This window comes from Carassius gibelio, chromosome A3 (genome assembly GCF_023724105.1).
Source record: "Carassius gibelio isolate Cgi1373 ecotype wild population from Czech Republic chromosome A3, carGib1.2-hapl.c, whole genome shotgun sequence".
Lineage (NCBI taxonomy): Eukaryota > Metazoa > Chordata > Actinopteri > Cypriniformes > Cyprinidae > Carassius > Carassius gibelio.
In genome coordinates this window covers 9,669,556-9,694,465 of record NC_068373.1, presented here as the reverse complement: position 1 = coordinate 9,694,465, position 24,910 = coordinate 9,669,556, and the positions used below count along the sequence as shown (strand labels likewise).

The 24,910-nt window shown below is 39.6% G+C and overlaps 2 protein-coding genes across 21 annotated transcripts in view; both read left to right on the top strand.

The window, feature by feature from the left end:
• The first annotated feature begins 1,451 nt into the window (after window positions 1-1,451).
• Window positions 1,452-12,481, top strand: xpnpep3 (X-prolyl aminopeptidase 3, mitochondrial). The gene is made up of 10 exons (XM_052541882.1): window positions 1,452-2,230; window positions 2,912-3,034; window positions 4,053-4,466; window positions 4,551-4,735; window positions 4,947-5,009; window positions 7,172-7,285; window positions 8,251-8,336; window positions 8,434-8,617; window positions 10,306-10,426; window positions 11,688-12,481. The coding sequence occupies exons 1-10, from the start codon at window positions 2,149-2,151 to the stop codon at window positions 11,858-11,860; spliced, it is 1,545 nt and encodes a 514-aa protein (XP_052397842.1). The 5' UTR covers window positions 1,452-2,148; the 3' UTR covers window positions 11,861-12,481.
• Window positions 12,482-13,750: 1,269 nt separating this feature from the next.
• The window catches only part of LOC127945592 (histone acetyltransferase p300), a 39,490-nt gene continuing 28,330 nt past the window's right edge, over window positions 13,751-24,910 (top strand). For 16 of the 20 annotated variants that reach the window (XM_052541871.1, XM_052541868.1, XM_052541870.1 and 13 more), the window contains exons 1-5: window positions 13,752-15,671; window positions 17,756-18,339; window positions 20,893-21,054; window positions 24,319-24,562; window positions 24,663-24,776. In XM_052541871.1, the coding sequence (XP_052397831.1) occupies window positions 15,578-15,671; window positions 17,756-18,339; window positions 20,893-21,054; window positions 24,319-24,562; window positions 24,663-24,776 (1,198 nt within the window). In that variant the 5' untranslated portion in view covers window positions 13,752-15,577. Of the gene's footprint in view, window positions 15,672-17,755; window positions 18,340-20,892; window positions 21,055-24,318; window positions 24,563-24,662; window positions 24,777-24,910 lie in introns of all 20 variants that reach the window. The other 4 variants (XM_052541866.1, XM_052541856.1, XM_052541857.1 and 1 more) reach the window with 2 other exon arrangements.

Here is a 24,910-nt window from a genome sequence, read left to right as displayed (position 1 = left end):
CATTTGGAGCCAGAGTCATGGCAGAGTCATGGCAGATGCGTTTGGAGCCAGAGTCTGGGAAGATGCGTTTGGAGTCAGAGTCATGGCAGATGCGTTTGGAGCCAGAGTCTGGGAAGATGCGTTCGGAGCCAGAGTCTGGGCAGATGCTTTCGGAGCCAGAGTCTGGGAAGATGCGTTTGGAGCCAGAGACTGGGCAGATGCGTTCGGAGCCGGAGTCTGGGAAGATAGGTTTGGAGCCAGAGTCATGGCAGATGCGTTTGGAGCCAGAGTCTGGGCAGATGCGTTCGGAGCCATAGTCATGGCAGATGCGTTCGGAGCCAGAGTCTGGGAAGATGCGTTCGGAGCCAGAGTCTGGGCAGATGCGTTCGGAGCCAGAGTCTGGGCAGATGCGTTCGGAGCCAGAGTCTGGGAAGATGCGTTTGGAGCCAGAGTCTGGGCAGATGCGTTCGGAGCCATAGTCATGGCAGATGCGTTCGGAGCCAGAGTCTGGGAAGATGCATTCGGAGCCAGAGTCTGGGCAGATGCGTTTGGAGCCAGAGTCTGGGCAGGTGCGTTCGGAGCCAGAGTCTGGGAAGATGCGTTTGGAGCCAGAATCTGGGCAGATGCGTTTGGAGCCAGAGTCTGGGCAGATGCGTTTGGAGCTAGATTCTGCGCAGATGCGTTCGGAGCCAGAGTCTGCGCAGATGCGTTTGGAGCCAGAGTCTGCGCAGATGCGTTTAGAGCCAGTGTCTGTGCAGATGCGTTCAGAGCCAGAGTCTGGGCAGATTCGTTCGGAGCCAGAGTCTGGGCAGATGCGTTTGGAGCCAGAGTCTGGGAAGATGCGTTTGGAGCCAGAGTCATGGCAGATGCGTTTGGAGCCAGAGTTATGGCAGATGCGTTCGGAGCCAGAGTTATGGCAGATGCGTTCGGAGCCAGTGTCTGGGCAGATGCTTTTGGAGCCAGAGTCTGCTTAGATTTGTTTGGAGCCAGTAGTGTGCAGTAGTGTTGTGCGTTGGAGCCGTGGAATTAATATACTATATATTGAAAACGAGTAGTGACGGAGGATATATATTTTTTATTTAAAATAAACAAACTAGTCTACCACAATGTGTGGTCATAATATGTAGTTTAATATGCCACTAGAAATAACTCTAAAATATCAGGCACGTTCCTGACATTTTAAATTAAGTTCAACTAACGTAACAGGAGATGAACTGCAGTAGAAGACAGTAATTAATTAGAGTAGGCTATTAGTCTTGTCTTCATAATTATTATTTTATACCCATAAAAATAATTAGAATTTCCAGATAACGGTCACTTACCTTATCCCGTCATGGCTAAACGTGGCGTATTATCTAATAAAAAAAAATTAGTTAACGTTACAAAAAAAAAAAAAAAAAAAAAAAAAAAAACTCAGTGATCCATCAAATCCTGTAAGTCGGTTAGTACAATTGACTGCTGAAAAAGTCATTTTATTGGCGTGCAATAACAAAGAAATCGAAAATTAATAGTTATATCTTCAATCTCCTCTCGAAGCTCCGACACTCAGCTCAGATAAGCTGTCAATCACAAGTGTCAATCGCCCCGTTTACATACCATCAAATTAGTAGCTAAAATCAAACTTAGCACAAAATCGAACAATTGAACATATATCAGCGTGATAAGAACTTCCTTAAATGACCAAAACCATCTTTCGGAAAATTGTATTGGAAGTGTATTATTTTTTTTATTTTGACTCAAGTCCCATTCGTTTACATGGAGGTTTTTGTGCTGTACTGCAGTTAGCCACCAGGGGACGATCAAAGAGCCAGCAGCTAAAACAAAAGAAGACGAAAAAAAAAGGTCCTCCATCATTCAGAGTCGCAGATTGTAGCGGTCATAACAGAGCCGTCCAATCAGAGCGCTGGAGCAGCTCTCAGGCCACCAATAGGAAGCATCGCTCAGGGTCTTGCACGCGAGTGACACTGTCACCTTCCACGCGATCATGCTCACAGTTGTATAAGTTAAAAATGACGGTTTACGTGTTCATTATTCTTCCAGTATGTTACCTGTAGGCTAAAAGTCCGAAATCATTCAGGTTTATGTATTTTTAATTGCACACGTGTGTTCAAACTTCTTCTACCTCATGCTGAGAGTCGGCGGATCAGAACAGCTGATCAAAAATATCGCATGTTTGCGACAATGTTGCGCTCCAGCAGCGCTTTACTGAGAGCCGCCGTCCAGCGCGCGACTCGCCCTCACTGGGGTCCAGGTAATGCATGATAGCTATAGTTACTTGATTATGGATCTGGCATTCAGTGCAATGTATATTCATCATTTAACTCATAGTTGAGTATTGGGGACATGGCAGGAACCTCGCTGCTGCTGATGTGTGTGATGAAAAGCATTGCACAAACTGATTCTTTTTTTCTTTTTCCATATCCACAACCAGAATTAATATGATTTCTATGATTAGGCACTGAGGAATACATTTGCATTGGAAACTACCAGTCACCTCCCTGACCTCGTCATGTTTATGATGCAACTTCAGCTCTCATGCCTGTGTATTTTAAAGATAACGTGTTAAGTGCACCTTTGCACCCCAACAAAAGATCTCGCATTAGCTTATTAGTCAGTTGTTACACTTGTGCAAAATCAGAATTGATACCGTTTATTGTCTTATAATGTTATATTGTTTTTAGTTAACGTTAACAAGTAGCCTACTAGTTAACATTTAAATAACATTTTACATAATTTGACTATGTAATTACATAAAATATATTAAAATAGCAAAACCATTATTTCACAATTTGTGTTTTATGATATAACTGTTTTTACTGTATTTTTGATCAAATAAATGACCTCAAGTTTTTGAACAGTAGTGTACATCAGATTCTAGAAATGTGAAATGAGTTGCATGTACAGTTTCCTGTAGCTCTGTTTTGTTGTGCAGGGTCTGTATGGTGTCCATGCAGGAATGTGTCTGTGAAAACAGGAGGATGGAAAACCAAGAAAGTTCCTCAGAGATACCTGGGTCAGCCAAGCCCATACACACACCCTCACCTCATCGGATATGGTGAGAGAGAGCTAGATTGGTCTCCTTTTTCAATTCTTTTCATTTGAAGTCGTCATAAAATCAAAACGGACCTTTATGACTTTCACAATGTATATTCTTGGTCTTACTGTGAACAATTGGTTGTACACATTTTTACAAAGACAAAAAATGTGTTTGTTATCTTTAACTAAGATGTAACGGCTTGCTTCACCTCTGAAACATCTTTCATTTTTATCTGATGTTATTAAGGCCATGCAGACTGTTGGTTGATAGTGTAAAATTATAGGTTAAAATGTATAGCCTGAATGCACTGTAAGTCGCTTTGATTAAAAGCGTCTGCTAAATGCATAAATTTAAAATAGCTATTTAGCCCTTATTTTGAAGCCTTTACAAATCTTGCACTTAATTAACACCAGTCATTTTAAGCAGATTACTGACCAGTAATAAAATTATAATGGAATGCCTTCTATTAACAGTCCCTATTTAATTCCCAGTGAATGAAATATAATCCCTTTTTTTTTTTGGTTATGGAATATTTAGTTTCGTTCTCAAATATACTCCAATTCAAATGTTTTGTGTCAGTAATTTGATTTTGAAGTCTCTTATGCTCATCAAGGCTACATTTATTTGATAAAAAATACGGTAAAATTGTGAAATATTATTACAATTTTAAATAACTGTATTCTGTCTTAATATATTTGAAGATTAAATTTATTCCTGTGATGCAAAGCTGTATTTTCAGCGTCATTCCTCCAGTCTTCAGAGTCACGTGATCCTTCAGAAATCATTCTGATATGATGATTTGCTGCTCAAGAAACATTATCTTTCATTATCTTATTATTAAAATCTTTCAAAGCATTATAAATGTATTTACTGTAACCTTTGAGCAATTTAATGTATTCCCACTGAATAAAAGTAATACATTCTATAAACGAATGACTGATTGCAAACATTTGAACTTTAGTGTGCGTCACATTATGTCAAATAAAACGGGTTGCTCTGGGTTGTTTAATAATCTTGAGATGTCTTGGTCTCACAGGTGAGGTGACGCCAGGTCTCACCCAGACAGAGTTTGAGTTTCGCCGGCAGCGCTTAGCGTCTCTGATCGAGATGCAGGCAGAGCGGCTAACAGGTTCTGGAGCCTCTTCAAACTCCTCCCACATTGTCATCGTCCTATCGCATCCCATTCGCTACATGTCCAATGACATCCCTTACCCGTTCCACCAGAACCAGGACTTCCTGTACCTGACAGGAATTATGGAGCCGGACAGCGCACTGGTGATGTATGGATCGGGTAAGCCGGACCAGGCCGTGTTATTCGTCCCACGGCGAGACCCGGCACGAGAGCTCTGGGACGGCCCCCGCTCAGGGAAGGATGGGGCAGCTGCTTTAACGGGTCTAGAACGGGTTCACAGCACAGAGGAGCTCGGTGTAGTGCTAAAAGCCTTGAAGGGTAAAAAAAAAGGAACATGCATTTACATTAATGTGTATTCAAGGTTTAAATTTGCAGCAGTATCTTAACTTTTTATTCTCTTAGGGGGAACTATATGGTATGATAGCTCTCAGCCTTGCCATCCACGGCTACACCAGACTCATGTGTGCCCCCTATTGGAAGGAGGACCGCTGACGAAGTCTCTCCGACCCCTCACTCATTCCCTCAGAGCCATTAAGAGCCCAGCAGAGGTCGCTCTGATGAAGGAGGCAGGACGGATCACTGCCCAGGCAATGAATCTCATATAATAATAATAATAATAACAGCACTGTATGTTGTGGCAGATTACTTTAAAGGAAGGTTTGGGTCATCTCGGGTGACTTCGCTAGGTTAAGGAAAGGAAGAGGTCTGTGTAAAGTCTGAGTGAATGGATCATTTCAGATATGAGGGACTTGATGTAGGTCAAACATGCATTTAATTGAGCCGTGTGTTTATCTTCAGGCATTTAAGAAGACGATGGCCATGTCAAGAGGAGATATTGATGAGGCAGTTCTCTATGCAAAGGTGAGCAGAGGGACTAAAGTCATGCAAACACACATAAACAGTCCGTTTAAACAGAAGATTTTGTGTTTTGCAACCTGCACCCTAATGTGTGTTTGTGTATGTGTATATTTGTATAAATCAACCTGCCATAACAAAAAAAAAAAAAAAAAAACAGGGAGATGCCAAAGTACTGCATACAGTATAAACCACTATATGGATCCATTCAGCATCACTATCAAAATACAATTGAAAACACTCTGATTGTGTGGGGAAAAAAAAACACATTATTTTCCACATACTGTACATTATTTTTTCTCCTCTATGCCCCGTCCTTTCTGAGCAATCAATTTTTACAAAGCTCATTGTTCTGAAAAGCATGCTGAGAAGCTCAAAACTCAGGTTTGAATCATCATCAGCAAATTCTTTAAATATGTAAACATATTTACAGATGGCGCCAGAATTGCTTCACTTTATAGAAACAAGAAGAAAAGAACAACAAGAAGTAGTTTCCCTTTTACAACAAAACACACAGCGTCTCCACAACATGGCAGGGCGGCAACAGAGAGAATCAAAGTTACACCTTCATTCTTTGCATGAACGTTTGGGCGGTGTTATACAAAACTTCCCACATAGTGTGGTAGAGATGTGGGGGCGTGTTAGAACCACCCGTTTTAGGAGGGTGTGGTTGACTCTTAACTTTGATAAAGAATAACTCTTTGGATTTAAAACTTTGCAACTTTACAGATCTTCTTTATGCACCAAGAGCTTGTAACACTTCAAAGAGAAAGAAAAAATATAAATCGCAGTGAGAAAATGAGTGAGTTGAATGTACTTTAAAGGTATTTTGTGTCCTCCTGGAGGACCACTGAGCCCCCCAGCGCTGCCCACCTCAGGGGAGACCCACTGATTTAGAGAACACTTCTGGAATATTAACAGATATACCATGACCTTTGAAATCATTTAGTTTTTCTGCCTTTTTTGCAATATTTTTGAGAGTAGTGCTGGGCGGTATGATGGTATATAGTACGGCTTAAACATCATACACCTTTTGAGTGATAATGAAACATGCATGAATGAAAAAATAAATAGTGGGACACACTTTGTAGTTATTAAGTGCAATAAGCAGTGAAAAATGACTCCTGCTGACTGACACACATTGAGAAAGCCCCTCGACAGCATGCAATGGCAGAAACAGATCTCTTTCTTGTTTTATTGTGCTACAATGGTCAAATATGCACAGTTATATCATAATGCTTGCTGTGGAGTATTCAAGGAAACACAGTAGGTTATGTTATATAAATGTAAAACAGTGGGGTGAAAATGGTATTGGATCCATGCAGTCGGTCTTAAAGGGACAGTAGCCTTAATTACCTGCTGCTATCTTAATGTTAATCATGTTTGATTGATACAGTGAAGACTATGCAGTGTTTTATTGATACACTTTATTCAATTTCTGTAATATTTCTTACTACATGGTAAATAAACCTAGCCTACTGTAGATGAATAAATTAAAAGTCTATTTCATATTTATTTGTTCTGTTGTGCTTGTAATTTACTTCTTTTTACTGACCCCAAACCTTTGAAAAATGATGAAGTATGCAAACTCTAAAAATGCTACCATCTAACTGGCTGTGACTTTGTTAAAAAATGTGAAAATATAATTTTATTGTGTGTATTTAGGATACATAAGATGCCGGACAGAAGAAATCTGCCATTTTATTTTAATAAAATGATTGTCCAATGAAGTATACCATTAAACACAATATATCATTTGGGATGTGGTGGCAAACATACTTAAAAAAAATGTTAGGGGACAAATTAATTGTTTTAAGAGGTTCTAGAAGCCCACAGACCTAAAACTGGCAACAGTGTAGGAAACGCCTGTATATTCCTTTGTAGCAGAAAGCCTTTCAGAAGGTTTTTTTTTTTTTTTTTTTTTTTGTAGCTCTGAAATTTTTGGGTAGAATTACTACATAAAGTTGTCATTGTTTGGCTTTTGGCCAATGCCAAGGTAATGCGCCGTCTGAGAACTGAAAATGTAGCACAGAATCAAAGTGACGTCAGCAGGCTCTTGGAGAGTCACATTTGAGTGTGCCCAGCCCACATGCTGACTAACATCTGTGCCTTCTTTCTTCCTTTCTCTTTCTTCTTTCTTCTGTTTCCCTTTTTTCTCTTCCGTACAGTTTGATTTTGAATGCCGTGCCCATGGTGCGAACTTCCTTGCATATCCACCCGTGGTTGCTGGTGGAAACCGAGCCAACACACTTCATTACATCAATAATAATCAAATAGTGAAGGTAAAGTACAAACGCACTCATATTCACTGCTGGGGTGTTTTCTTTTTCTAAAAGTGGGAATCTAGAAAAGATTCATGAGATATACAAGTAGGAAACTTGACATTTCTCTTTTTATAATTCTGTATTCAATGAATACGTAAACTTAGGGTTAGGGTTAAAATTTAGCACCCAGAAATTTTAAGCAGATTTTTCAGTGATTTTCAATCATTTTGGCACAAATAGTTCTGGAGGGCCAAAATCATTGATTGAAATGGTGACATTTAATTAGCGTTCTCCAGTGGCCTGTTTTTACTGTCCATTTTAGCTCTGTTAGTGCTCTTTAAAGTGGCGTTACACATCGCTTTAGTCGCAACTGATCTTCTCTTTCCCTTTACCACTAGTTATAACATCAAATTAACATGAATGAACATCAGAAGGTATGTTGAAGGAGCAGTACAGCTGGCTGAAATGTGTCATGCCTCATGTAATCACTTAATCAGTGTTTCATAATAAACCAGCTTGTAAACAATGATTACCTCAGGAGCCATTCAGTGACCATAAAATTGTTAGAAACTCTGGAGAGGAGCATTTTGCTAAATATATGCACTGTTTTACATATTTATAATATTTTTTCTTAACCTTTTGACTGTTATTTAAAATTCTTTTTTTTTTTAAATTAAAGCCACCATTTAAATGTTTATATTTTGACAAAAAAAATTAGAGTTAAACGAAACACTGACTTGTGTCCCTCAGTATTAATTTGAGTGTTGATTTATTAAATAAATAAAAAAATTACCTTAGTATTATATATCGGTATTAATATCGGTTTTAGTGTTTTGGTAAAAAATGTATTTTGGTGCATCACTGTTTTGTGCACGTTTAGTCAAATGTACAGTATACACAATGTCATAGGACTGGGTGATCTAGACAAATGTTTGAGTATTGTGTGTTTTTTTTTTTTTTAAATGCTTCCTTTTTTTTCTCAGGATGGAGAAATGGTCTTGTTAGATGGTGGGTGTGAATATTTCGGTTATGTGAGCGACATCACACGCACTTGGCCGGTGAATGGAAAGTAAGTCTGTTTTCAACAGAACTCTCATTGTTTCATAATGTAGCTTTAATTTGGTGCTATTAGTAAGTGATCAGTGAGCTCCGTGTGCCGTCTCCAGGTTCAGTCCTGCTCAGAGAGAGCTGTATGAGGCCGTGTTGGAGGTGCAGCTGGGCTGTCTGTCTCAGTGCAGTCCTGGCGTCAGTCTGGACTACATATACTCCACCATGCTGACGCTGTTGGCCCGGCAGCTCAAAGAGCTCGGGATCGTCCCACAAGGCACTAGTGATACAGATGCACTGAAGGTACTCCGGTTTAAAAAGCTTGCTGTTTAAGGGAATAGTTAATCCAAAAATTTTACTTCTGATGTTATCTACTCCAATATATATCAAAAATATATTACCATTTAAAAGTTTGAGGTCAGTAAGAATTTTTTTATTTTACATTTTTTTAAGGAAAAATATACTTTTATTTAGCAAGGATGCTTTTTATTGATCAAAAATGAGAGTCTTTATAAAGTAGACATTTATAACCGCACAAATGTTTTCAATATTGATAATAATACAATTTTCCTGAGGAGCAAATCAGAATCATTTCTGAATGATTATGTGATGCTGAAGACTGCAGTAATGATGCTGAAAATTTAGCTTTGCATCACAGGAATAAAACTAATTTATTTTTGAAAACCAGCGTTATGTTGATCCTGCTAAGCACTTGCTGTCACAATTGTAAACACTAGGCTTTCTTCTTTCGTGAAGGGGTTTGGCGGCACGTCATCTTTGTTCCCAGGCAGAATGTTAAAGAACGCGACACATGTCTCGTGGAAATCCTGTTTAATTCAACCAATCCGATGATGACTTCGACACACCAGAAGTGTTTCTACTTCTGTGTCGCATATGCATCAGACGTTTAGCCAACAGTTCGTGGGCGTGACGTCTGAAGCTGAGACTGTGTTGGCTGTTGTTTGACTACAATATAACCAATTACTCAAACTTAATGTTTTTCATGAGGTTGAATCCAGTTATTTATTAGTCAGTTCTTGATGTTTTCTTTCCATCTTGAATAACATGACTCTTCCAGTATATCCAGTATAGCATTGTTAAGATATAACACTGTGGCTTGTGGATCGATACACACAATCTAATGGTTTAATGAAATCCAATTTTAAACATCTTTTACTGTACCAATTTTGATGGCCCTTATATTCTCTATTTGAGCCAATGCAGAAGAAAGAAGTTATTTCAGGGCAAGACTGCCCTGATTGTAAAGCAAAGCGTGATTGGCCATAGCGAGAATGTACTACGATTGGTCGGCGAAATGTGGTTATGAGATTGGCTTGATAGACAGTGGGTGGAGTCTACGCATTTATTCGTTTTTAACGTCTTGATGCTAGAAATGGTTGAAAATCCACAAATTCATGCAGCTATCCACAAATGTACAGAAAGCCATTGCATTGTTCCAGCTTTTACATCATAAATGCCAAATGCAACTGATTTTTGCTTCTTTGTTTGTAATCGATTGCAATTCTCCAAGCATGCATATATTGTAAAATGTATCACTGGCATGTCACACCAATCCAAATTCTGCTTCACAGTGATGAAACACCAAGAATTTGAAGCATTCTTCATTTATTTAATTGAACTTCTCTAAAGCTCTGTGGTTAGGAAATGACTATAAGACTTTCTGCCCAATTTAAATGGCCAAAGATCTGACCCACTTATAGCGTCTGTAAAGCACCACACTGCCCTAAAAGCACCATTTCACTTTCAATGCAGCGAGTTTATGAGGCAAACAAACCGACATATTGGTCAGTTAAGCCTGCTGTGGCTGTGGAGATGTACATGTGCACTGACTTCAGTTAAAATCTGTTTTCATGTTCCTCACATGCAGCTTTTCAACTGTTTCTCTCGTTGTAACATGCATTATAATCACATTACAGTTGTTTTTTCTCAATGGATGTCTGCCTGTCCCTTTTTTTTCCCCCTCCGCCCAGGCTGCTCGGCAGTTTTGCCCCCATCATGTGGGTCACTACCTGGGCATGGATGTTCATGACACTCCTGAGCTGTCCCGTTCACAACCGCTGCAACCTGGCATGGTGATCACAATAGAGCCAGGTGAAGGTCACTTGTATTCCAAAACAATTAGTGTTTCATGTCTTCTTTTAAACTTTTAGTTCATCAAAGAATGCATTCTAGCTATCAAAATATTTGCTTGAAGTTCCATCCCATGCTTTAGTGATTGAGTTGTAGGTTGCTTCTCATGGACTTCAGCACCTTAAACTTAAATGTATCCATCCACAATAATAATTTACCATTTACTATTTGTCCATTCTATTATTTTCGTTTTATTTTCTGGTATCGGATGTGGCTTTTTCCTTGCATTGAGTAACCTTCATCCCCCAAAACAACAACAGATTGTTTGTTGGGCCCAAAATTTTGGGCTTGAAAGTATGGTGACTTGCAAGAAATGCAGGTGTACTCAATGCTCCAGCAGCTGTTTTGTAATTTCCACAGTTCATTGAGCAGCACAATAATTTTCCACTCAATAATGAGGAAGGTTTCTCGAGTATCAAATTTAAACATTAGAAAGATTTCTTAAGAACCAGGTCGAGGTAACTGTTTGTTTACTGTATAACGGCTGCTGAAAATTATGCCTTGCCATCACAAATAAATATAAATAATCATTTTAAAAATAAAAATAGAAAGACATTCTCTCTTGCATTGTTATTCTCATCTGAAACCGTTAAAGCTTTTTTATTAATAAAAAAAAAAAAAAATTAGATAAATAGATAAGTACTGAACTAAACAGAAAAAAACATTTTTTATACATTTTTTTTTTTACTTCAGTCAGAAAAAAATCGTGACTGGGCTTAGACCAGTTAAACTAGTAGAAAACGTATAAAAATGACAAAAGCACATAAAATTACTAATACTTAAATTAAAAACAAAAATGCAAAGATAAATGCCAATTTAGTCAGTCAGAAAAAATACATTGGCTGGACTAGCTGAAGTAAAATCGTAAGGAGACGTCAATCATCTGAATGCATGTTGGGACACACTGCACCGGCACTTGAGGTGTAGACAGATTTGTTTGGCTTACAATCAGAGCGAAGTAGTCTTGTTTTGCACTTTGAGTCTCAATAGAGACGTTTTGAAAAATGCACTTGTTGGGAACATTCATACAGCACCATGTTATTAAAATAAGAGTAATAATACTAACAAACCGCAGGCCTGTATCTTAAATGCACTGTAGTTACCACTGGACTTTAGCATACTGGTCAAAGTAACATTCAACTTCTCAGCATTTTAAGCTGTACTGCAAAAAACTAAACCGAACATCATCTCTCAACTCTCATTTCTTGCTCCTTTCACCCAGGACTGTACATCAGCGAGGACGATAGCTCATGTCCAGAGCGATTTCGGGGTCTTGGGGTGCGAATTGAGGATGACGTGGTGATCCGAGAACACGGGGGACCCCTCGTCCTATCTGCAGAAACCCCAAAAACCATCGCTGAGGTGGAGAGTGCATGCGCGCATGGAGAGGACTGAAAGAATAGAGGAAAACATAGCAAGTCCTTCTAGAATGAGACTGTTTTTCCTATCTTTTAACACCTCCGCTGGGAGGGATTTCTGTAATAGTCGACTCAGGAGGTCTGGATCTCACAGAACTTGCTCCAGTTATGTATTAAATCTGGAGGATTAAGAGCTGGACGTGTTGGGACAGCGTGCAACGTCTCCCTGATAGCCAGTTGGGTCGTGTTTTGTATTTGACATGCACAACTACACTCTCAGAGAAAAGGTTACAGAACGGTCACTAGGGTGGTACCCTTTCAAAATATACATTTGTACCATATTTACCCCCAAAGGTACCGGTACATAAAAGTACTTTAAAGGTACATATTAGTACCTAAAATGTACATATCTGGACCTAAATGTATACATGCATGCATATTCTTTTATCTTTTGAACAGGTACCACACCAGTGACAGCTTTTTGTCGAGTGTGTTAGCAAAGCGGTTACTATACGATTTAGCAATGTTTAACAGTTTGTGTTTGGGAGATAATTTATCTGTTTCACTGCGAGAGGCTCTGTTCGTGTTTGTCTGCTAAGGTTTTTATTGTCATGAATGTGTTTTTTTACTGTTGTCAAAATAAATGTCTAATTCTTGATCATGTTACTGCATTTTGTACGAGCAATGCATTTCTAAACCACGTAATTAGTCATCTGAACAGATTCACTCATTTTTTCAATACATATTTTAACTTTTAATCACTCCAAAACACACATTATCTGATGTAGTAAATAAGTCATACTAACATATACTAAAATAAATCACAATGGTATACTACTAGAAGTCTAAATAAATTAATCAAATTTAATTCTATTTTTTTTTTAAAGTGATTACATTTATGCTCAATTAAGTCTAAAACTACAATTGAATAGCATTTTCACAATACATATAGACACTAAAATAGTACTCTAAAACCTCAGTAAGGTTGGAAATGGAGGAAAAAAAGGACATCAGAATTTGTGTGTAGAGGCTGCTGTTTTTTATTTTTAAGTATCAAATCTAATAAAAACAAAATGTATATAAAAGCTAATTCAACATATTATTATACTATAACACACTTAAGGTGTCCAAAAAAGCAAGCCTAAGTTACTAAATTTAGTAACTACTAAAATCCAGTTGGGCCAAAATGCTGTCTTGGAAAGCAACTTTTTTTAGCCAAATTGACTTATGCTGCTACATATTCAGTTCCCTTGGTTTTGGGACACAATCTCCTAGCTCCGGTTACACTGTTGCCCGTCTAGCTACGGTTTTGAGCTGAGCAGACTCTTAATGTGCATATGACGTCCAGAAATGCCACCTAGGTAGGTAGCTCACCAGGTTTAGGAGTTTCTTTAGCAGAATTCACTCTGAAATTGTTTATGATGCCAAAACTGCTGCTACATAGTAAGATTTCGTCCGGTTTAGGCTGGTTCTAGGCAAGGTTTTGAGACCCAATCTCTCATCCGAGATGATGCCTAATGCAGTTATGGCCAAAAAAAATCCTAGTATAGCAATGCTTCTGAGCTAAGCTGACTATGAACATGTCTATGAGGTCAAAAAAATACTCTCTAGTTTGGCAGTTGGATGTCCAAAAAAAAAAAAAAACAGCTAGTTCTTGATTCTATCAGTGTTGCACTTCAGTAGAGCACCTGACCCTGGGTTTCTCCGAGAAGGCTGACTGAACCTCCAGAGAAGCCCAGTCACCAGGTGGGCATCATTTCACCACTAGTGACTCCATCGTCTGGTGATGCTGGACCGTGTCTCGCTCCCCGCCCAGAACAGTAGCAACTCCGACAGAGTACGGAAACTGCACTGTCCGGGAAATCCCGATCGCCATCTCCCCCTCCGCCCCCCTTTACTAATGTAAGCGCACCTCCAGCCTTCCCTCCCCCAGCCAGAGGAGCAGAAACAACAAGCCGCCATTTTGTTTGTGCTGAGAGAGAGAAGGAGGCAGGAGCGACCGAAAAAAAGCCAGTCGAGCGCCGACCACAGCGACTCCGCGCGCCGCCGGCTTCGTCCTCGCGCAACTCAACCGGATAAAACACAACCCGGGCGACTAGCGAAGCAGCGGAAGGAGATTATAGATTCTCCCGTGTGGAAATCAAAGAGCAGACCGGGTTTTCCTTTCTTTTACTGTTCTTTAAAAAAAAAAACGAGGCGGAAGAGAGCAATACATTTAAACGAAGGGAAGCTCGTCAGGGGAAAAGGAAAATAACCGCGTCACGAAGTGGGAATATCTGTGAAATTGCATCGCCGGTTGCTGGCGGACGACAGTGAAAGTGCGAAAAATTGCTGGAACTGAGCAGGGGACGGGAGAAATTTAAAAGGGATGCACGCGCAGGGGGGTTCACGGCATCACAAAGCCTATGAAGGGGTTTTGAGGACCCCCAGATTTTGGGGGGTGCAGCTGGCAATATCTCCCGGATCGGCAGATGCTTCAGCGCCGAGATATTACTGAAGCCCGGTTCGGTTCAGTCTGTTTTCGACCCGCTGCTCTTCCTCTCGCTCCTTCTTAATGCTCCGCTAGGCTCTTCGTGCAGTGACTTATTATTCTTATTTGCTTGATGTGTCAGTGCATGGAGACGCATATGCATTGACCAACTTCGCTTGATTCCCATTCTTTATCCCGTGCACGGCGGACTGCACGACAGCGAGACAACATCAGACGAACTACCGATTGCGTAGATGTGCTGTACACTAGCCAGACACTTCTGAAATAATTGCTGTGCATTTTGCATGCACGAGCTGTGCGCAGTGCAGCGTGGTCTCGTGAAAGCAATGGTCAGAGATTTTCTGCAAACACTTTTAACTCGTGCAGTGGACACATTCACACCGAGGGCGCACGAGCCATAGTCAGATGCGAGTGCACAATAAACCATTTAACTTGTCACTTTGAAGTATTGTTGCAAAATACTAAGAGACGAACGCTGAAATATGCAAGTTGTTGGGAATCATCTAAAGTGGTAGCTCGTGCATACAAACTGAAGTCATTACAGTTCTTGGATACACATTTATCGTGTTATTTATTCTATGATGAAAGGAAACTTTTACATGCATATGGTTGTTTAATTCTACTCCCATTTCAAAGTATTTATTTGTTCTCTCCTTCCACCTTAATGACTTTGGAGGAAATAAATACATTGATGAAGGAGATGCAAACATCTTGTGTCGATTTTAAGGAGCATGATGGACTTTTAATCTTCTAAATAAAGTGATGCTGGCTGAGAATTGCACATGCTAAAATGCAAAGAGACATAATTCTGAATCTTAGTGTTTGCTCATAAACATTGCACCGGAGCGAGTTCGGTTTCTCGTACACAACGCCTTAAAAAAAAACCAACACTTCAGCTCGCCGCCGACAATGGCGGAAAAGACGGATGCAAGCAGCGAGGATAAATCTCGGGAAAATTGCTCAGCCGCCGAGGAGGCTACGTGAGTTTGCGGCGAGCTTGCATGACCGCCTGTCCCTCCCTTCACCTCCTCCATTCGGAAATATACTTTGAGGAACTAAAGACTTGAAAATCTTAAAAGAGAGCATTAAAGGTGGACTGAACATTGAAGCATTGCATGCATGTATCGTCCCATGAAAGGGAAACGGGAATCCGTCCGGAGCTCGTGAACGAGGAGAGATTTCATTTGCACATCGGCTCGCGACTGCACAGGAAGGGCTATCCTTCGGGGGTTGTATGCTTTAACACTAAACCGGAGGAAAGCTATGGCCGATAATGTGCTGGAATCCGGTCCGCCTTCAGCTAAGAGGCCTAAATTGTCTTCCCCGGCTCTGTCGGTCTCCGCGAGCGATGGAAACGGTAAATAATAATGTTTCACGCGCTGCGGTGCGCGGCGAGGCGAGTCTCGCGCCTGCACACTGCCGCTGCTCGCGTGCACGCATATATTTGTTTTAAAAAATACACTCGACCTGTGTTTTTAAGAGCTTTCTTTTGTTTGCTTGCATAGCCCCTCGGTATTTAAATAACTTAGCAGGATAGCTAGCAGGCTAATGTTTTCATTTGAAGTTGATGATGTGTGTTACAAAACTGTTTGTGCCTGGTCATCTGAGTGTGTAAAATAGTATGCGGTGTTTTTCCGGGTGTGAGGTACAGAAACTTTTCGCTTTGTTCGTCGTTATGAGATGTCGAGAGCTTGGTTCGGTGTCAAATGTTTATTAGGTGATGCATTTCGAGCTTGTCAGGAAAGGGAATACTCGACAGGAACATGTTATATATCACGTCGTTTTACTGACACTCGGTCGGGAGTTGGGCAGAGGTGTTTCTTTTCGAGTTGGTTTACATGTAATGCGTACTTAATAGTTGTCAAGCAAGTTTCTGATCAACGCGAAGTAGTATATGCTTCTTCATTCGTCTGGTTGCTCTGTATTTTAACGAGCTTCGTGTGGTTTGCAGGTCTTCCTGTTTGAGTAGATGAAAAGTGTCCAAGACCCTTCTAAAACCAGCTTGACCGGTTAAGACCAGCAAACCTTTCTGAGCAGGTTTTTTTTTACAAGTAGCGAGGATGAAGAAGTGAAGCATGTCTAGTAAAGTGAAAGCCAGGTCTGAACTCTAGTGGTCCTCCAGAACTGGTGTTTAAATGGCTGAAACGGATGTCAACATAACAGATGGTGTAATTTAAGATAATTTCATAAAAGCAAAATAGGATGAATTTGAAACAGCACTTCGTTTCATACAATACTTAAGTAAAAGAGAAGGAAAAATTTGACAACTAAAAACAAGGTAGGGAAATTGGGGCAAGTTGTGCCACCGTTTATGTTGTCATCTAGGCAGTAAGAAATGAACAACTTTTGTACAACTAATACTTTGTATTAAATCACATTTTATTATCTGCAGATACTTAAAGATACCCATAAATAATATTCAGAATATTTAAGTCGTAATAAATTTTATAAATTTTTAGAAATAAAGAAAAAGTCCAAAAAGCACAAAATTGGCTAAATGCTTTCACTTTTTATTTGTGTCTCTTCAAAATTGGCATGCATTTAAAAATTATATTTAAAAATTAATTCAAATAAAAACAACAAAGAGGGTTATATGCGGACATCAAAACATAAAAAAAAAAATGTGCAAAGCACTTATGTAGCCTAAATCAACTTGTTGGTCTATCACCATAATCTCAAATTAAAATCCAAATATTGTCTGATTAATTGTTTGGCTCATATATTGATCTATCTCTAATGTGAAGACAGCACTCTAAAGCTTGCTTGCTTCATATTTAGAGTGTTTAGCGTTTATTAGTCGTTGGTGTGTTGCTGTTATCAGGACCTATTATTATGAAGGAGACCCCCCTCCCATTTTGTCCCACCGCTTGTCCATTGTTATGCCATGTGTTTTTTATTAGGATGAACCATTAGGACATGAACACCGGCTTTACTGCATACTGCTGTCCTGTGAGCCGATATAATCTCAGTCTTTCTCTCATCACGGGAGCTGCAGTAAACGGTTGCACGAGATCCGTTCTGCCACGCTTCGGTCAAATTGTCTAGATTTCTTGCTGCAGAGTGATGGATCATCCCATGCATTGAGGAGACCAACTCACATCCTGATGTATTGAAATTACAGATGTGTTGTGCACTTGTTGTTGTCTTTTAGTATTACTTTGTCTCATCAGATTAAATGCTTTCTAAAAACTATAGTTTTTTTTAAATGGCTATTTTAACTTGTTATCCACCAAGGAAGCTGGCATTGCGTTAAAACACCAACCAACCAATTCAACCATTTAAAAACTGGCAACTTGGGTAAAATATGGTTTCTTTTGCTGTGGCTTCGCTGGACAGGTGTAACTTTTGGGCATACTATAATTATTCTCTGATGTATTTTATTATGAGTGATTTTTCTGTGAGCAACAATCTGATTAAAGTCTCTTTTCCCTTTTCTTTCAGATTTTGGCTCTCTGTTTGACCTGGAGCATGACCTCCCAGATGAGCTCATTAACTCCTCCGACCTGGGCCTTCCTAATGGGATGGACCCCAGCCAATTACACACCAGTCTGGGTGGAGGAGGCATGTCAGGCCCTCTGGGCAGCTCGAGCCAGGACACAGCAGCCAAACACAAGCACCTGTCTGAGCTCCTCCGCCCTGGCGGCCCTCCATCCACCTCCACGGCTGTCGGCAACCCCGGTAATGTGTCCTCCTTGGGGATGATGGGAGGACTGAGCGGATCCCCGGTTACTCAGGGACTGGGTGGCCCTCAACAGCAGCAGCCTGGCATGATGCCACAGCCTGGCATGGTGGCAGGACTGAACCGGGGCATGATGGGTGCCCAGAAAGGGAACGGACATCCGCAGAGCATGATGGGAGGGCAGATGATGAATGGTGCAACTAGAATGGCTTACGCCAATGTGAACATGAATGCGGGCATGGTTGGTAACGGGAACGTGCTGCCCGATGCTCTGCAGCAACAGAACACAGGGCAGCAGACGGCACAGGCAGCAATGAGACCGCAACAACCAGGAGCAGTGAACAAGGTAATGTGTGAACAACTCAGCGTGTCAGTATAATATGTGTACGGTTTAAAATGCATTCATGCCCCTAAACCAATGAAATGCATGTCAAATGGTTTTGCTTCAAGCTTAAAGGTTAACTTGAATTTATGTTTCAGATCTCATTATGCATCTATGAATTAATGTGATTTGTGTGAAAAAGCTATTAAGGCTGCATTTACTTGACAACGACTGGAAAAGTCAAAACCAGAGAAGCTTTTCCCTTGCTTTTTAAAAAAGTTTCACATATACACGACAACATTTTCAAAATGATTTGCGTTCACGCATATCCCCGAAATGTCCAAAAACACTGTATAACGTATTCCAGGCCAGTAGTTGGTGCTGTCACCTTGTTAGTAAACCGTACCTGTAGGGAAGTGATCATTATATGTTGTATATGATGCGTTTGCGCTGTTGGTTGTAATATTAAAGTAAATCCTCCCTTTGCTGAAGAAGCGTTAGCAAACTCCTGAGCATCAAACAAGAGTACCATGTGCTCCGCCACTGTTGTGTATGTTTGTTCGGACTTCCCTTTAAAATTGACATGTACTGCTGCGCATGTCTATAAACCTAACACGTACTACACACACGCATGACGTCACGGTTTTAACAAAAATCCTGTTTCGGGTGTTTACATGGAAACGACAACAGTGGCATTTTCAAAAACTTGCACTTTGGAACTCGTTTAAAAAATATGCATTTTCAGTCCTCAAAACGCAGTTGTTGTGTAAACAAACAGGCAAAACACATAAAATGTTTACTGTTTTTGGCTAAAAAAGTTGTCATTTGAACTGCCCCTTAATTTGGGGTCAGTAAGATTAAAAAAAAAAAAAAAAAATCAAAATCAAGGATTAAACTGAATGTAATATGATGTTATAAGAATTGTCAAAAATGTCGCAGCTCAATATCTCAAAACTTCTCAGAATACAGGGAGAACCTTTAGATTTAAAATAAATGCTGTTCTTTTTAACTTTGTTCAAGAATTCAAAAATAAATATCACGTTTCCTCAGAAATATTATGCAGCACAACTGTTTTCAACATTTGTAAAATGATGTTTTGTGAGCAGCATATCAGAATGATTTCTGAAGGATCATGGGACGCTGAAGACTAGATTAATGATGCTTAAAATTGTGCTTTGCTGTCAAAGGATTATTTTACATTTTAAAATATATTAAAATTAAAAACACTTATTAAATATTGTAATATTTCACAATATTACAGTTTTCACGTTGTATTTGATAAAATAAATTTGACTTTGGTGAGCATAATAAAAACAAATGTATAAAAATCCTAAATTCCCCTTTTACCACCAACTTTTGAACAGTAGTGTCTATGTATAATTTATTATAGGTATTATAATTAGGTCTAAATTTTATGATCTAATTATATATAATATATATATATATATATTTTTTTTTTTTCTAATGAAAAGCAACACTAATGTTTGTTTAAAATAATATTCAAGTAAAAAAAAAAAAAAAAAAAAAAAATATATATATATATATATATATATAGACCCAATGAAAATAATAAATGAAAGACCATTGGCTTGTTAGAATTTTTTAAATGAATGATTTTTTTTTTTTTTTTTTACAAAAAGTGCAAGCCCTTCTATCCCAACTTCCTGTTTCAACAGTTGTCAAACTATTTTATGGAGAGAACAAAAAGCACAATGAATGTTCTGATGCTGTCACACACCTATCAGTCCTGGCCCCAAACTTTATGGTTAAGTTGCTTTAGAGAGAAGCTTATATTAGAAACTAAAGGTCAAACAAAAAGTTCTCAGGATTTATAACCTTTAAAGGCCAAGTTGTCTTATTTTCAAACTTTATAAAACGACTCATCGTTGGTTGCTTGGTTTAAAAACTTAATAAAAAATTAGTTTTTCATTATCTGATTAAAGGAATCTGATGGCTTATGGTTCTTATGACAGCACTCTATCCCCCTCCTTTAAAAACACAACCCAACTTTGTTCAATTTTTGTCTAGTAAGACTGTTGTAGAAATCAGGTAGTGAAATGGACTATTCAAGTGAAAGAATAATGTTTCTTTGGTTTGAATGAGACGATCAGTGATGTGATCGAGTTTGAAAACCTTCTCTACTCCCTCATACGAGGAACTGTGAGCACCATTTTGTTGATTCACAGGCGATTGCACAACCTGGACCGCAGGAAATGGGCAGAAAAAAGAGGGAATGACATTTTCTTTTTTGTTTTGCTGGATTCTTCTAGATTTTCAGCAGCTGTTTTGAGGTTTATTTTGCAGAATTGATACCACAGTCTCTGATATTATTACGTATGCGGTGAGAAAACGATGGGAATGTGAGAGTCAAACAGGCTGAATGATTGATGCTCGTCTGTTGATGTCCATTTTCTTGTTTTGCTCTTAACATTCTCTCATTCTCTCAATTTTTTTAAGCTCATCTTTGATGGTTTATGATTCTGCTCAGGATGATGGATCAGATTCTGTCATTATTGAAACTTATATACTACCTCATTTAAATTTTTGATTAGGAGTTCTTTGTTTTTTCTCTCTCAGATGGGAATGATGGGTGCTCCAGGAGCCTACGGGGGTTCATATGGTCAGTGCGGAGGACAGTCCCTTGGGCCTCAGCTCCAAAACAAAGCGGGTCAACCCAACAGCATTAACCAGTTCAACATGGACAAGAAACCCCAGCATGGGCAGAACATGGTCAGCATGGTGAGAGAACTAAACGGGAATTGTCATAGTGAACCACATGCACACACATTCCCTGACCCTCTTTAACTGAAGGGGATTAATTCCTTCTCTAACCGGCCACCAAGAGCCTTCTGTCATTATTTCCCCTCCGAGTTCAGCCAGTGGTTCATCCCTCAGACAGAACCTGGTGATTGATTATTTATGGGTAGTCACAAAATTTGTTTCCCCAGATTTCTGCACACTTTGAAAGCCCATTATTAATGAAATTCTACACATTCATTTAGTTTTAATCTTGAAAGTGCTTTCAATAGTGATGCGTTGCAATGAAAGCTTGTAAGCCACTGGAAAATCTGGACACACTGGACTGAAAGACGAAATCAGAATGCTTTTTTTCCTTCTCTCTCCAGTTAATGTGTACAAACAAATACACAATTAGTGTGACCTTATATCTAAAATACTCAAATAAATGGAAAAGTTAAATATTTTTAGAATAAATTGTAAGACCCAGCTCTTCTGATCAGATTTTTATCTTATCCTTAACACTCTGCAGCAGCAGGAACATGAAATCCTGAATACATTTGCAATTATTTCGACAATGGATTAAAACATTAATGTGTAAAATAAACGTACTTTAGATGACAAAGTATTTTTCACAAAGAAATAAATATTTAATAAAAATAGAATTAAAAAGGAAGTAAACACTGTAACAAACAGGGCACTCTGGGAAGTATTCTGGGAAGTTTGTGTGCACGTGTATCGACGATAGTCAGAGATATAGATGATAGATGTCTCTGTCGATAGTCAAGATGAAATTAGCCCTATTCATTAGGGGTGTAACGGTTCACAAAATTCACGGTTCGGTTCAATACGATACATTGATGTCACGGTTCGGTTCGGTTCGATACGTTTTAGATACAGCAAAATGTAAAAACATCTCAACTTTTCAGAATGCCGCAAGCGCACCGCGGGTCATGTGACAAGAACCAACCAATCAGCTTCATCCTTTCCCGTAACAACGTTGAGAGCTCAGCCAAGATGAAGGAACAGCTGATCATAGTTGTATATGGATTGCAATTTTGAAATAAATTCAGTAGCAGAGCTACTGCAAGCGATTTTTAGAGCTGCAAATCCATTTATCCTTCGCTGAAATTTCCGCGTCTCATGGAGAGAGCACGTCATTGTTGCTTAGCAAAGACAGACGCCTCAGGAGAAAGACGCGCTTAGCGTTTTCCATGCGTTTTTAGGCACGATATGTGAACGGCCCCTAAGGCGCTCGCTCACTCAGCACGCGCTGAAGGCTCGTTGCAAAATGTCTAATGCATTTAACAGACCAGAAATATAAGATCCTAAAATAACCAACAGGTCTGGTGTTTGGGTTGGATTCCCTGTAAGCTATAGTGTCTAAATGCTGCAGGGATAGTTTGCTGCGTGCATGTTTCTCCTTTTTTTCGTCTTTTCCCAGATAGTACTGACGCATATATCCCAGATATTCCCGCTGTTTTTTTTTTTTTTTTTTGTAATCCCGCTGGTGTACCCTGTCATGTTGCAGATGCGACATACCGTTGTTTATTTATCCACCACTCTCTTGCCATCACCATTATAGCTTAAAGGGAATCCAAAGTGCACCCAAACACCAGACCTGTTGGTTATTGGAGGATCTTCTCATTTCTAGTCTGTTAAACGCATTGGCTATTTTGCAACGAGCCTTCAGCGTGTACTGAGTGAGCGAGCGCCTGCTGAGTAGCCTAACATAAACATATAAGATGGTGTTTTTTTCTTCTTCGGGAGTGTCAGGGGCGTTGCCTGTTACGTTGTTTGGGTTATTGGGCTACCTTGTTGAACGCATATCATTATATTTCTTTCTCTCTCTTTTTTTTTTTTTTAAAATATAATTAATTACTCCAACGAACCGTTCGGTATACATAATGCGTACCGCGTACCGAACCGAAAGCGTCGTACCGAACGGTTCAATATGAATACGCGTATCGTTACACCCCTACTATTCATGTATTAAATAATAATAATAATAATAATTATTGTTTTTATTGTTGAGCGGCCTATTATAATTCGGCTATCAATTGCACAGCTATTTCACTTTAGCACCACATTTCACACACACATGCGCGCGCAAATGACGATTAGAGCTTGTAGCATGTGTCTGCAGATATAAGGTATTTCATTGCACTTTAACAAGTAATCTGAACGGCCTATATACCTGCAATATTATAACGAGCACTCACTAACTGAGTTTAATGCAACAGTCATGTTAGAAAGTATCTTATTCTTGTTTCTGTGGCGGTGCGTTGGTCTCGTCACGAGGCGCGCGGTCCAGAGCGCTGTATGACTGATGCATCAGTTCAATTCAACTTTACTCCAAATATATGAACTTACCTGTTTTAAATACTTTATATTTAAAGTGTTCGATTATGTCCAATATTAGTGTTCAATTGTTGGACTTTAAAAGAAATCTACTATTGATTTTCACCGTTGACTGATTTTGCAGAACATTTAGACTAACAACATCTGTGCACAGATGCGGCAGATTTGTCACAAGATGTGCTATATGACACTTGCGTCCAGCTATATATGAACTAGCTGTTTTAAATACAGTATTTTTATATTTAACGTTAGTTTATCAGTATGGTTTAAAGTGTATTTTTTTGATTATTGGCAATTCCATAGGCTCTCTCTCGCGCACATGCATGGTTTAAAACACCAAATAGTTATGCTATGCCAAGAACAAAGAGTCTCTCTCTTGCTCCACCCATGCATGATTATATCGTGTATCGTCGATCTCACGGGCTGACGATATGACAATTAGAAAAATGACCGTATCGCCCAACACTATTGTGTATCATATTTTTAAATTAAAGCAAGGGTTACACTCATTTTACATATAGCAACAGGGAAAATTACAAGAATATGACAGTGGGCAAATGCAGAAAGCGCAGCATAATTTGAAATCCCAAGTTTAAAGCATTCAATACACATGGACCGACAGCCACACAGAGAACACGATCATGCTGGATAAAAATGCACACTTCACAAGTTCTATTCTATTCGTATTAGACAGAACTGTTAACAACGACAGTTAACAAGATAGAGTATGTGAGTACTGTGCACTCAGGCGCTGCTGCTCTCAGCGTCGTCAAAATATAAAGTCCTGCCATCGGCCAAGTAAAAGAACTTATCGGCCGATGCCGATATTTGAAAAATGCCAAATATCGGTCGATATATCGGTCAACCACTAATCCTGACCCATGAAAACCCTCTTTCTGTCTCTAGCAGAGCTCTGGTGTGGTGGGTGGTGTATCAGGCCCAGGCGGGGCAGCGGCGGCGCCCCCTGCAGCAGACCCCGAGAAGCATAAACTCATTCAGCAGCAGCTGGTGCTGTTACTTCATGCTCATAAGTGCCATCGCAGAGAGCAGGCCAACGGAGAGGTCCGCCAGTGCAGCTTGCCCCACTGCAGAACCATGAAGAACGTCCTTAATCACATGACACACTGTCAGGCCGGCAAATCCTGCCAGGGTGAGCCTTGTCACCTATTTATGTTTTTTAATTTATCATATTTTCTGTGATACATAAACCAGATGATATAGCATCTTAAATGCTTTTGGTTCCTCTGCAGTGGCTCACTGCGCATCCTCCAGGCAGATCATCTCTCACTGGAAGAACTGCACGCGGCATGACTGTCCCGTCTGTCTGCCGCTTAAAAACGCCGGAGACAAAAGAAACCAGCAGTGTGAGTTAATACGCACAAATGCTACTGATCCACATGTCGTTCGAAATCTGCAAGACTTCAGTTTGCTGTCCAACACGAGAAGATATTTAGAAGAATGTATCAGCTGTTTTCACCCATGAAATGAAACAACACTG

Coding starts and splice junctions, on each gene's coding strand:
- xpnpep3 (XM_052541882.1), top strand. CDS start 2,149: ATGTTTGCGACAATGTTGCGCTCCAGCAGCGCTTTACTGAGAGCCGCC. Junction 4,736..4,946: donor CAGGACGGATCACTGCCCAG/GCAATGAATCTC, acceptor GTTTATCTTCAG/GCATTTAAGAAGACGATGGC. Junction 10,427..11,687: donor GGTGATCACAATAGAGCCAG/GTGAAGGTCACT, acceptor CCTTTCACCCAG/GACTGTACATCAGCGAGGAC.